Below are 12761 nucleotides of genomic sequence, written 5' to 3' on the forward strand. Positions count from 1 at the left end.
GCAATGGAAAAAAATACTGGTACTATTTTCCTTTTGAATATACAGCCAAACAAGTAGATCTATACACACCTTCTTATGGTGTCAGAAGTTTTTCTATATAAAGACTCCTAAGTCCCAAACATCCCCTCTTCATGCTGTGTACGGAGCAGCTTGTATGCAGAGGGTTGTACTAAGAAGTTGAATTACTGTCTTGTTTGCTCTGAGCACAGAGGGGTATCTCTTAACAGTATATGACACATCACATGGATGAGAGGCTGTTTGAATCTCTTGCTGTTGAACTTAGTGGAACATTAAGGTGAGTAGCTGAAATTGCATGCTGTGCTTTGGGGAACAGGGAAGGAAGGGAAGGAGGAGAAGGCTTTGCTAATTTTTGAGTATTTAACATTTGTTCGAGAAGCGGGATGATTTGTGACGGTATTTAAGTGGAATTGATACGAGTCTGAGCTGTGGGCTGTACTAAATAAAGGCAGATAAAATATTCTCTGTATGGAGTGACCCCTGTCCATTCTAGGATCATGCCTAGTTATGGTTGAATCCTGCTTCAACTTTATTATTCCTATCATCATCAAAGTAGCCTCAAGATAAGTGGACTGCTTGATGTCATGTATATCAAATAAAGGACCCCACAAATAGCAGGATTTCACCTCTTTTGCTGGCTCTAACTTTACTTCTTCAAGTTAAGGCACTTTAACAATTTTACACAACAGGGACAATGGCTTGTCCCTGTGCTGGGGTAGAAAGCCATCATGAACATATACTTCTTGTTTCCTTTTGTGAACTGGGAAGAGGGTTTTTTCTGGTGCTTAGTGCTCTCTTCTTCTGCAGCCTTTAGGCGCTCAAGACTGTTAAAATCTTTTTAGGAAATAACTTTTAAGGATATCCAAAATCTTTTTAGAAATCTTTTAAGGATAGAATTTGGTTGTCTTGGAGCAGGCTGAGAAGAAGAGGAGGCTTAACTGATTCTGTAAGCTCAGTATAGGCTTGAACTTTTGATGATTTTTCACGCTAGCTTAACACTAGGTTTTGACGCTGTAATTTTAATGCTAGGTGAAACACAACTTTCTGCTGCTGAAGTTCAGGTTTCTATCTGTCTCTCTAGCTGATGTTCAATGTTAAAAAGCTCTTGAAATCTGGGTGGACATTGGGATAGAAGCCTTTGTTTGCAGACTAGCATACTGAAAGTCGAGGCTGGTGTTACTCTGATGTTTATTTAGCTCCTCAATCTGTAGAAGGAGGGCTGCTCTCCTTTAGCAGCTCTTGAAATTCAGTGCAGACTGTGTTGTTATTTTCATCCAGTCGTGATCGCATGTGTTGTCACTGCCAAACCAGAAGATGGACTGATTACACGTAACAAAACGCTAAGGTAGGGCTTTGGCTTGTGACCAGAAGCTGCATGCACACTCAGTGCAAAAATGAGACTGATTTGGGGAAATTGGTTCACATGGTGCCTATGCATTTGGGATCTCTAAGGTCGAAGGTAGCAAGCGTGCAGGCTAAGGCCCAAATTCCCAATGAGACTTGTACATAGATCACAATATTCATAAATTCAGAGTCTTATTTCACAGAAATACAATACAGGAATGTACAAACAGACATATGTTGTTATAGGATTCCTTATAAATAGTTGCTGATAATACAGGATGTTAGGCAGTGTTCCAAATGCTGTTTCATTCCAGCCAAAGCTTAATGGAGAGAGGTTTAGATTAGGATTGGCTTTATGCACTTAAAACATTTGCATGTATCTAGCATCTTCATCTTCTTGTTTACTAACTGTCATTGTGAGACTTATAACTAATTGACGTTTTCCGTATCCCGTGCCACTGACCATCTTTGATAGCAATTTTGCGAGATGTCAGCATTTCAAAGTGACTTCATGAACTGTGTGTGCAGTGGAGTACTACCTTCCAATCTTAGAAGTGTCACTGAGTTTTGGGACAAACGTTAGGACTCCCACAGAAAGAAAACAGAATGATTTGCATGTGAAAACTTCAGCTTCAGGTTGCTAACACTTAATGTTGGTTTGTATTTTCCTTCTGGACAATTCTGGGCATTCTGAAAACAAAGTTCTCAGACTCTGAAGTAAAAACCAACATGCCCAGAAATGCAGAGTTTAATGGATGATTTCCAAACATTAGTGTTTTCCCTCCTAGAATCTTCCTGAGATTGTAATTTTACCTCTCCTAGCCTTTGTACTCAGCAAGTTTCTCACTAACCAGCAGCAAGACACTAACCTGAGTGTCTTTTCAGCATCTCTTCCCTGGTGAGTTAGTGTGATCTGCGTCCCAGCGAGTGGAGACATTTGTAAAAAGGCCTGGTTCAGCACTGATGCTGCATGTTTGTTGGGTGTATTCTGTGGCTTCTGTGCCTTAGTAAGGTGAGCTGGCTCTTCCAGTTGGTTAGATCCCCTCTCCTGCTGTGTGAATAAGATGCACGGGTAGGAGCATGGGAGATTGATCACTCGAGTGATTCAGCAGTGGTGTGTGCATAAGAAGGCAGTTGAGCTCATCTGCTTGAGTTGTCATTAACTCCGTGAACTGGGCCTTGAGGACGAACTCGTCCAGAGTGGTAAATTCAGTGAAAATGGCAGACTTCCAGCTTTAACGCACTCCCCTGAGTTGCAAGAACTGGGGATGTTTTTCACTTTATTCAGAAAAATATTATGTCATGACCACTGATTTTCTTCAAATGCCTTTCATTCACTCACATGACACTGTTTCCCAAGTTTGGGAAATTCTGCAATGTTCTTAGCAGCAGCATGCTACGTATTGCCTGGACCTATATCCTGTTAGCTCTAGTGCCCCATCGGCCTTAGTTTCCCAATCCCAAGCCCTTTGTACCAAGAACAGGCCTTGAAGTTAGATATGAAGTACTTGTTTCCAGTCTGTTGCATCACTTGTCCTCTATGAGGAGGGTCCCTAAGCTGATCTGTGCTACTGATACACAGATACGTCTGAGCTATACAATCACCATTGCTGGGGCTATGACCTCGCTTGCTTATGGCTGGTTCTCTAATGTTAATTCCAGAAGTGCTGTCCATGGCCAGTGCTCTGCACATGTTCTCACTTCACTCCTTCATGTGTGCCCACCCCCAGGGACCAAAAATGTTTTGGTCTGTTGCTGTTCCTCCGTGCTCTGGAACAACATTCATCCCCTTTGCTGGAGAAGGGAATGGCAGGACTATGAAAGGGAAGGCAGTCTTTATTTTGTCCTGAAGCATTAGCTCTCCCTTACCAGCCAGGGCTGCTAGCAGTTGCTACCCTTTCTGCAGCAGGCAGCGTGTTTGAGCTATATATGTTCATATATGGTCATGCATATGACTGTCAAGTGTCTGTGACTGCTTATGCAGAATGTACACATACTTTCTACATGTTACATATTTTAGCAGTGTGTCACTGCTGAGTACTTTGAAATTAGAGAAGCTTCCTCGTGCCCTCAGCGACTGCAGTGAGAGGGATAGGAAAACAGGTAGATAGTATTTTCTCTTCCAGCAAATTGGCGCTGGGTTTTCAAAAAGAATGGAAATAGTACTCCATATTCAATCGCTAACATGATTGTCTGAATGCAACCGTATGTTTGATGGGCAAGGAACAGAATTAGCTTATCTGCAATACTTACCTGAAGCTAAGATAGGAATTTTCTCCCTGCTGGTACTGGTGTTTGCCTAAAACAGGCAAGAGGAGTAGTGGGACTGATCAATGCCTCAACACCTTTCAGGTCAGGCAGAGGAAAGTAAAGTAATTGAAAGTAAAAAGCAATCTTCTGCTGCCTCCTGCTTTGAAGGATATTGAGAAAATACATTTTCAAGTTGAATAGGAGCTGCACTAAAGAAATTGCCACATACTTTCATCCAATCTTGAATGGTGTTGGGAAATGCTGGGTGTGACTTTGATCCCTTTCCTAAGCACACAGACCAGTCATCTGTGCATGGGTGGTGAGTCGAGAGGTTCTAGTTTCAGCCTGAACCATCTATCTTAGATGTGGGTGGCTGGAGATTGTTGTTTGCTTTTCTTATTGACGTGGAGACTCTATATGCACCATAAGATTTTAAAGTGGTTTTTTTTTTTTCATTTACTACTAATAGCCATGCTTCATATTGTTGTTTTTTTCCTATTTTCCGCATTTTCTCTTTTTTCCAGTAATGGTAGGCTCTGTAAGTTACAAGTCATGTGATTTCATGACACATGTATGCATATATATATAAGTACAGGAGATGCCTGGTGACTCTGCTCAGACTGCTCTGAACTTCCCTCCTCAGAACTGCCGGTCGTTTTGAAGAGGTTATTTGCCACCATGATGCCTGGGGGCTTATCTGACACCAAGCCTGCTACCCCAGAAGTCCAGCATATTGTTCACCAGGTGAGTTGCAACATATCTAAAGATGAAGAACAGTCTGTGTGTGCAGGGGACAAGTCCCGAAGCTTGTGCAAAGATTGAGAGACCAGGTAGTGACACTGAACTAGTGTTTAAACTGAAGAAGCTAGGGCTGAAAATGGGAGTCCTCTTGATTGCCAGTGTTTTGTCAGCACTTGATGCAGGAACTTTACCAGTAACACAGAGGTAAACCATTTCTCTCTCTTGTCCTTGTCCGTAGCCAGGCATCGTACTGGCTACCTTCAGTTAACATTTGCATGTAGTTCAAAGACTAGCTCTATCAAGCCAGCAGTGGAGTCACTTGTTTGAAGTTAAGGGCGATAACATTTGAAGGGAGGGGGTTATACCTGATAGAATTAATTCTTCAGTGAAGAACCTGATTAGGACAAGCCATGTGGTAGGATGCACGAGAAACAAAGACGCTTGCAGGACATGGATAACTGGCATTTTCTTTGCTGGCATCTGGTATTTTCGAGAGTCACAGATGTGATGCAAGGGCTTCTGGTGAGCCAGCAGGGAAGGGTGAGCTGAGTACAAGCAGGCAGGATGAGTTCAGCTGCCATGGTGGTCAGTGGGGCTGTTGTGGAAGCAGCTGTGTGGACCACATGTGCAGATCCTATAACATCCTGCAATGCAGCACTTATTAAATGGTACGAAATGCATCCTGAGGAGTGGGAGGGGCACAGTGTGAGATGGGACGTCTCCTTTTGTCTCCCTTGCCTGTTCTCTCCACCACCCCTGCCGTCCCCTTCATCCTCCCAACTCTGGAAGATGAGCTCTTCCCTCTTTGGCAACCATGCAGAGTGCAGCTAATTAAAGCCCCGTGGTGGGGCAATCCCCTTACGCTTCCAGCCAGAGAAGTACTACACTTCAGGCCCCGTGGTGGGGCAATCCCCTTACGCTTCCAGCCAGAGAAGTACTACACTTCAGGCCCCGTGGTGGGGCAATCCCCTTACGCTTCCAGCCAGAGAAGTACTACACTTCAGGAGATGCAATTCTGTAGGATTTTATCCTCTGCTAAGAGGAGGAGCAATTCACGTGAACAAAGTTGTGAAGAGCATGTGCAAACCCTGGGATGCCCAAGGTCTATCTGCTCTTGGAATTATGGAATCATTTACTTGCACCTTTACCTTGTCTCTAGTCTAATTCTCAGTGACCTAGGGAACGTGTTATTTGTTCAGTTCCCTTGTATTACAGCTGTTGCCTATAAACTGGGGAATGTTTGAGGTTTAACGAGCTGTTGGATATGAGCTGAGGAGTGTTATATTTTCTATTTGGTTAAGGTACTGTCTGCATGCCTGATCTTACTAAAGACTCAGTCAACAAATAACAAGTGGTCAGAGGTGGGAGAGCTCGTAAGTCAGGAGAGAGGGAGAACTGACTTTGTTTTGTTCTGAGACAGGAATAATAAGTACCCAAAGATGCCACAGTTAACTTGCATATGGTTAATTTACATTTCTAGAAGCCTACAGACTCTGTCAGCTGGAAGAGCGTTGGAAATCGGAGTTTCCTTGTTTGCTAGAGTTAGTAGTGCTGAGCTGAAAGTATAACTGGCTGATCCTGGGATAGGAGCTGTGTGGAACCTGCTTCATTAGTGTGGAAGAAGAGCAAAGAGCTCTTGGCCATTACTTTAGTAAATGAATAGAGTAAGAGGTTATGAAAAGCCTCAGGATGGTGAATTGAAGGTATTGGAAAATTACTGGCTGTTCAGAAATTGTTGATCTGCGTGTTGCTTCCTGAGAGTTGGCTGGTATGAAGAAATGTCTGAGGAGTGACGGCGAGTGGGAAGCGGAAGTTCTGGGAACAAGATCAATTATTCTGTGTTTTGCTGTGAAACTTCCCTGTGATGGGAAGTGCTAACATGCTGCCCAACCCCTCCCAGGGACTACCTGAGCAGGCTGCTGAATAGCGATGCCCTGATCTGCCCAACTTCTGGTTTGCATCTGACCTGCGTCAGGTCATTAGCGTGTGTGTCATGTAGAGGAGGGGCTGATACCCAGCTTGCAAGAGTGTATTCATGCTTTCTAGATGCCAGAGAGAAGTTTTCTGGTTACATTTGTTGTAGACACATTTCTACTGGGAATTCATGTAATCGGATGCAAGATGCTATAGTAAAACATTCACTGGTGCATAGATCCTGGTGCCGTAGACACCTGGCTAGACTTCCACCCGTGCTCACAGTTGCCTGCCTCCCTCTTGCCGTTGCAGTCTAGTATTTGTAGGAATATTTGATCTCTGAGAAGCTAGGGCCACTGTGATTGCCAGTGAACCTAAACTTCGCTTACACTCGTGCAATTCAGCAGAAACTTCTACACCTTTTTAATAGGTGTGTAAAGAGTCTGTAAGTGTACATTTTTTTTAAGGTCTCCAGGGCTTAAGCTGGGTACTGTGCATAAATACATCTCCCTGCGCTGTAAGTACTGTCAGCACAGAGTATTGTTTCTTCTTGAACTACATTAGCTGCAGCTGCTACGTAGTGAAGGACTGATGATGTTTATGCAGTTCTGGGGTTGACTTTGCCTCGTCCTTTCAAGGTCCTACATCTGCTTTAGGAGACAGAAGTACCTAATCCAATTCTGGACCACTATGACTGTTACAGTTTGTGTGTTATGCAGTTCTAGATGTTTAATGGCATACTTAGCTTGAATTACAGCTTCATCTGCAAGGCTTCAACAACTTTCAGGAGCAACCTTATCAGTTGGTTGCCTCAGTACTCTCAAAAAACCAGTTTAATATTTTTTTTTCTTACAGAACTTGCAATAAACAGCTCAAGCACAGCTCTGAGGCTGTGAAACACAGCAGGGACCTGCAGCTTCCTGGACCGACTGGCACAAGCTCAGGGGTTCCAGGCTTGAGGTGTCTTCCATTACTGAGTAATGGTGTGCTTGGCACAAGACATACCCTGCAGGCAATATGGTTTGGTACTTGGTGCCTTTGACAAAAAATTGAAAGGGCACCAGTCAGTGGTTTCCCTGCACTGAGCAGGAGAGAGATTTTTCTGCAAGTTATCTGGCTGAACTACTAGGAAGCCTAATTCTGACAGAATTTTAAAGGAGGCTGGAGGCAATGCTTGAAATGGGCTGGAGGTTTTGGTGTAAACTGAATTATTTTGATTCTGCTGAGTTTGTTATTAAGGACGTGTATGTCTTTATTTGAGGAAGCTGAAAATTAAGGGTGGTGGATGTGAAAGGAAAGCCTTAGTACCAGCCTGCTAACCCTTTTTCCCCCTTTCTTTTTACAGGTGAAGCCACAATTTGAAAGCAGGGTAAATGAAACATATGGCACCTTTCAAGCCATAGCATATAGGACTCAGGTTGTTGCTGGAACAAACTACTTCATTAAGGTCTGTACATACATGGTTTAAGTAGAAATCACTCCCATATGTGACTTGCACATTGGCTCATACCAAAAAAAAAAAAGAAGCAGGTGTAGTAGAAAGCCCTCTGATGTGCCTAGAGTTAAGGACTATCTCCAGATGGTTGTAAAACTCCTCTGTTGGTCACTACTATAAGACAGGAATAGCAAAACTTAGGAGCATGTGCTGTGCTTTTTGAGATGTGAGTGGTAACCTTTTTAGGATCATCTCTCTTGAAAGACTATTGACTGTCTTATTGGCTTGAATTATCTGAACTGGCCTTAACTCTGCTTTCCACAGAGGCAGTGGAAGAGCTGCTACTTTGCCTTGAAAGGAAACATTGTGTTCATTGTGATCAGTCTGAGGTCAGCCTGAGGTTCTAATGGCAAATTAGAGTGAATCTTTTAAATCTGACTTAAGCATCCCACACGCTACTAACCGGTTTTGCATACAAGCCTGTACTTGACCTCTTGGTTCTGTATTGTCTGCTGCAGAGGTGTGGTCTGCCTGCTAGTTCCTTCTGTATCTTTTTCATTCTGTGGGGAAATGGTTAATGCTTCATTTGGGGCCCTCTGGCACCGTGCATCCTCTGCCTGAAAACCTTACCCTTGGATTTGAGCAGTTTACTGAGAGAAGCAGCACTTAAGAGATTGCTGGGCATGTTTTTCAACCAGAAAGTAAGACCAGGAAACACTACTTACTGGCAGGCTGCCTTTCCTTAAGTAGAGTAAGCGTTGCATGTGACCGCTGTAACACAACCCCTGAGAGTTTTTACAGACGTCCACCTGGTACAACGCGTTCCCTTGAGAGGGCTCTGTATTTTGCTGTTGCAGAAGTTGGCAGGTAGGGTTTGGTGAGCAGTAATTCTGCAGACAGCCATGATGAGCAGATGTTCTGCACTGCTCTTGCTTCCTTGATCCCAGGGAGGCCAACCCTGCCAAACCTTCTTTCCTGGGTGCCTCCTTCAGATAACTTTCCACAGTTATTTCTGCATTCTGTGGGCCTCAGGAAATTTTACTAACGGACTACCTATTATATGGCCAGTCTGGGTCTCACTCACATGAATGATTCAGTACCTGTGAGGCTTGTCTTCACCTTCGAACTGAGTCATGAAGAGTAACAATTTACAGAAAGGCTGCAGCAGAGCCAGAAGCCACACCTGGTGCTATTGTACTGGTGGCCTAGGCAATTACGTGTGCAAAATACTAGTTCTCCAGCTATTCATGCTCAGCCTCTTGATTGAACTACTCAAAAATGATGATTGATATGTTACCTAACTTAGAAGAAAAACATTTCTAGCCCTTGTAACTGATTGTTTCTCTCTTCTTTCCCAATCTTGCAAGTGACAGGAAACAAGTCCAGCACGGTTTACCAGTATCACATTCCCTACCCGCTCCCTGCAGCTTTCTTCATTTTTAGCATTAACTGGAATGAGCTTTACTGTCACAAGATTCATTCTTTTATACTTCAGAATTTTCCAGATCACCAGTATTTCCCAAATGAGCTTACAGCTGCGATGTAATCCCTATCAAGACAAACATAGTGCCATGCTTTCTGATGGCTGCAGCATGGTGCCTAAGAGCCGAAGGCATAAAATTTTCTCTTAATGCTGCATGCTACTTACCTCACACAGTGAGAGTTTAGTGTCCATTGTGCTTGGCTCTGTATGTAGGTAATAAAGATTTGCTACAATCTAGTACCCTGTGTGAGAACTTTCTGGAGGGGAAGGTGAGTTTTTTTTTGTTAATCAATTCAGTCGCTCATGCTCATACCCCCCCCCCCCCCATAGCCACCAAGAAACACGTAAAGTTGTCTGTCCGGGCACCAATATGTTTGCAGTAATACTGGAAGATGAATACGGATGCTGGCTATCAAGTTGTAACTGCTTCTCTAGGTTTGTTCTTAGGACCATTTGCTGGTTTTGGATATGTCTTCTCTAGGAGTTGACACTGTCTCTGCATCTGGTCTCACTTCTGAGTCGTCAGGATTAGTTCATCGTCTTTTGTCTCATGCTCCGAGTATCCTGAGAAGTTGCAGACTGATGTGCTGGGATCTTGACGACCTTAATCAGGGTGCCATCAACATCTTTCTCCTGTTGTTAGTTCTGGTGCTTCCATATCTAGGCAGTCCTATTCATTTTCTTTTCATGTCAGTCTTTAGGTTTCTATTCAGTTCTCTACAGATGCAGTTTCTGCCACCTCCATCCAGACCTGGGTTAAGAGATGTTGAAGAAAAAATTGAGACATGCCTACAGTTAAGCTCCTGAGAAATATTTCTCCAAGTATTTAAGAGCATGCTTTTGTTTGAAGCTGCTTCACCCATGATCCTTACTTTCCCATTGTTTTGGTTTTTAGGTCCAGGTTTCTGATACCATGTATGTCCACCTCAGGGTGTTTCAGGGCCTTCCTCATGAGAACCAAGGTCCCAGCCTGGTCAGTTATCAGACTGGCAAAACCAGAGATGATCCTCTGACCTACTTCTGAGAAACAGTGGGACGTGGCTCCTCGCTTCTGCAAGTCATGTGGATTCGGCCTCTGTCAGTAAAAGCGTGCCAATAAAAAGTTTTGAAAGCTTTTTGTTCCTCTCTTGCCTGTCACGTGCTGTCTGGCTAAAGCGTGGATGGGGTCTGAGGTGTCTTGTGCTGAGATATAAGAGTCAAAGCTGCTTCTGCCCCCTGAGGCACCTTAGCTATAAGGGGGAGTGCACCCTTTGCAGTTTCTCTTTCCAAAGTGCTGCCAGGCATGCTTTAAGGACAAAACTTGGGCCTGCTGTGAGAGTGCTTTAGGCCTAAGACAGGCCGCATACCTTAGCACATGGCTGAGGTGTCTTCTGGGAGTTGCTCTAAGTGCACTAAATGCAAGCCCACTGGCCGCTTTTCAGTAAGCGTGTGAGACATGTTATTTCTGCAGAGGGGAGCTGAGAAGCCAAAAGTTGGACCCCCTCTAAATACAGCTTCACTGGTGTAGCTACTTGAGGTAGCAGCAGGAGAGGGGCCTCCAGCCTCAACAGAAGAAGCGCTATCCCAACGTTCAGCCCTTGGAGCAAGAAACAACCATCCTGGTGAGAGAATGTTTTGTCAGAGACTTGCAGAGTGCATGCTTTTTTGTAGCATCAGCTGCCTGTTATGAGAGCAATCTTCAGCTGAGCTCCAAGTTGAGGAAGGTAGAGGGTAAGCCCAAAATCACAACAGAAACACTTTCTTCTTACCTGAGCTGCTGCTAGGGACCTGTGAATTACTTGCAGTACAATCCAAACCAAGGAGGTAGGTAGGGCTCAGGTTTAAGACACTAAATGCTGAAAGAGTTTTGTTGAATACCTTGCTTGTATTCATGTTTTTGCTGCTATACTGAAGGGTGGGAATGGCAGTGTCACAGGTATAGGGTGCCTAGAAAGAGGTTGCCCCCCCATTTGTCTGCATGAAGTCTTCAGCGTGTGGAGATAGCCTGTGGCCTCCTGTGACTTTGGGAATAGTCCACCTCTGGAGAGTCTAATGGTTTCCACGAGCTGAAACCTGCAGTCCAATGATAAAAAAAAAATCTTTGCGATACCGTAAGTAAGTGTGGCAACATCAGCATGAGCTTAAATCTATCTTCACCAAATAGCTTTTGGTGTTGGCAGTCAGCTTTTGAACCTTGAAAAGGCTTCAGTGCGGGGAGTTTCCAGCATCAAAAAATGCCTCCCTTCTCATCTCCAAAAAACACTTTTTTTTTTAAACTTCGCAAAAGGAGAAGTACATAATAAGCCTGACATCAGTCTCTTCCTTTGGTCCACATTTGGGGGAGGGTAGGTTGTGCTAATGTGTGCAAAAGGACATATGCTGAGGAAGTAGTTTGAGGGACCTTAAGCCCTTTAATAATCACTTTGGAGGCACAACAGCCTCCTCCTAAGCAAGGCTAGTTACATATGCCCATAGAGTAAATCTGCAACAAGCCCACCAAAATACCGTCTCCATGGCCAATAACACATGCATGAATTCACCCCCACCCACTCTTACCAAAGCTGCTTCTAGTTTCTTCAGTATGGGACTAAGGCTGTACAAAAGGGGCTTATAGAATACAGGCTGTTTCTCCTCAGAGTTCAGACTTCATGGAAACAAAAAAAAAAAAACCCACTTACAAGGCAAAGTTCAAAATTTTTCCAACCTTAAAAAAAAAAAACAAAACTGAACAAGTATAATCAGTAATGCTTACGCAGCATCACAGGCTAATGGTTGTGGGCAGAAGGGCCTGCTGGTGCTTATGTAGTCCAGCAACCCTTCCCCCCCCACCCCCTGGCCAAGTTGAATGCAGGAGCAAACAGCTTGCTAAAAGGACCATGCCCAGTCAGATGGTTGACTGTCACCATGGATGGAGCTGACACAATGTCTATGAGCAACCTTTGTGCACAGCAGCAGTGGGTTTTTTTTTTTTTTTTTTTTTAAATAACCTTATGTGTAAATGGAATTTATGTTATTTCAATTTGTGGCTATTTCCTCTTGTCCTTTCACTGAGCACCACTGAGAGGAGTCTAGCTTATTCTTCTTAGCCCTCTCCCCCCACCCTCTGGCTTTCTTTTCTCAAGGCTCAGCAATCATCTTGCTTTCAGCCTCATGTCAGATGTGTCAATCCCGTCATTGTCATGGCCCTTAGCTTGTATGTCCACATTTCTCTTGTACTGGGGAGCCTAGAACTGGGCCCAGCACTCCAGCTGTGGCCTCACCAGGGCTGAGTAGAGGGGAAGGATCACTTGCCCTTGATCTGTTGGCAATGCTCTTCCTGATGCAGCCTGGATACCGTTGGCCTTCTCTGCCACAAAGGTGCATTGCCAGCCCGTGTTCGAATTGTTGGGAACTGGGACCACTAGGTCCTTCTCTGCAAACTTGTGTATGTCGAGTTTGTTTAAATGGTCCCTAATCTCATCCTACTCTGCCAAATTGTCCTTTTTCCAGACCTTCCCTCTGCTCTTAGGGACCTTGGATTGCTGCAGGCAAGTCTTACCAGTAAAGGCTAAGGCAAAGAAAGCATCGAGTATTTTGGCCTTTTCTATGTCCTTTGTC

The 12761-nt window shown here is 44.2% G+C and overlaps 1 protein-coding gene across 5 annotated transcripts; it reads left to right on the plus strand.

Annotated features, from left to right (window-relative positions):
* The first annotated feature begins 201 nt into the window (after positions 1-201).
* LOC104150694 (cystatin-A) lies at positions 202-10300 on the plus strand. 5 transcript variants are annotated; one of them, XM_068931101.1, is made up of 4 exons: positions 202-295; positions 4256-4356; positions 7613-7714; positions 10081-10300. In XM_068931101.1, exons 2-4 carry the CDS (start codon positions 4291-4293, stop codon positions 10207-10209), a joined length of 297 nt encoding a protein of 98 aa, XP_068787202.1. In that variant the 5' UTR covers positions 202-295; positions 4256-4290; the 3' UTR covers positions 10210-10300. The 5 variants fall into 5 exon arrangements, with proteins under 5 accessions (XP_068787202.1, XP_068787201.1, XP_068787199.1 ...); XM_068931100.1 differs by lacking the exon at positions 202-295 and adding an exon at positions 3904-3977; XM_068931098.1 differs by lacking the exon at positions 202-295 and adding an exon at positions 3909-4150.
* Positions 10301-12761: the final 2461 nt, after the last annotated feature.

This window comes from Struthio camelus, chromosome 1 (assembly GCF_040807025.1).
Source record: "Struthio camelus isolate bStrCam1 chromosome 1, bStrCam1.hap1, whole genome shotgun sequence".
NCBI lineage: Eukaryota > Metazoa > Chordata > Aves > Struthioniformes > Struthionidae > Struthio > Struthio camelus.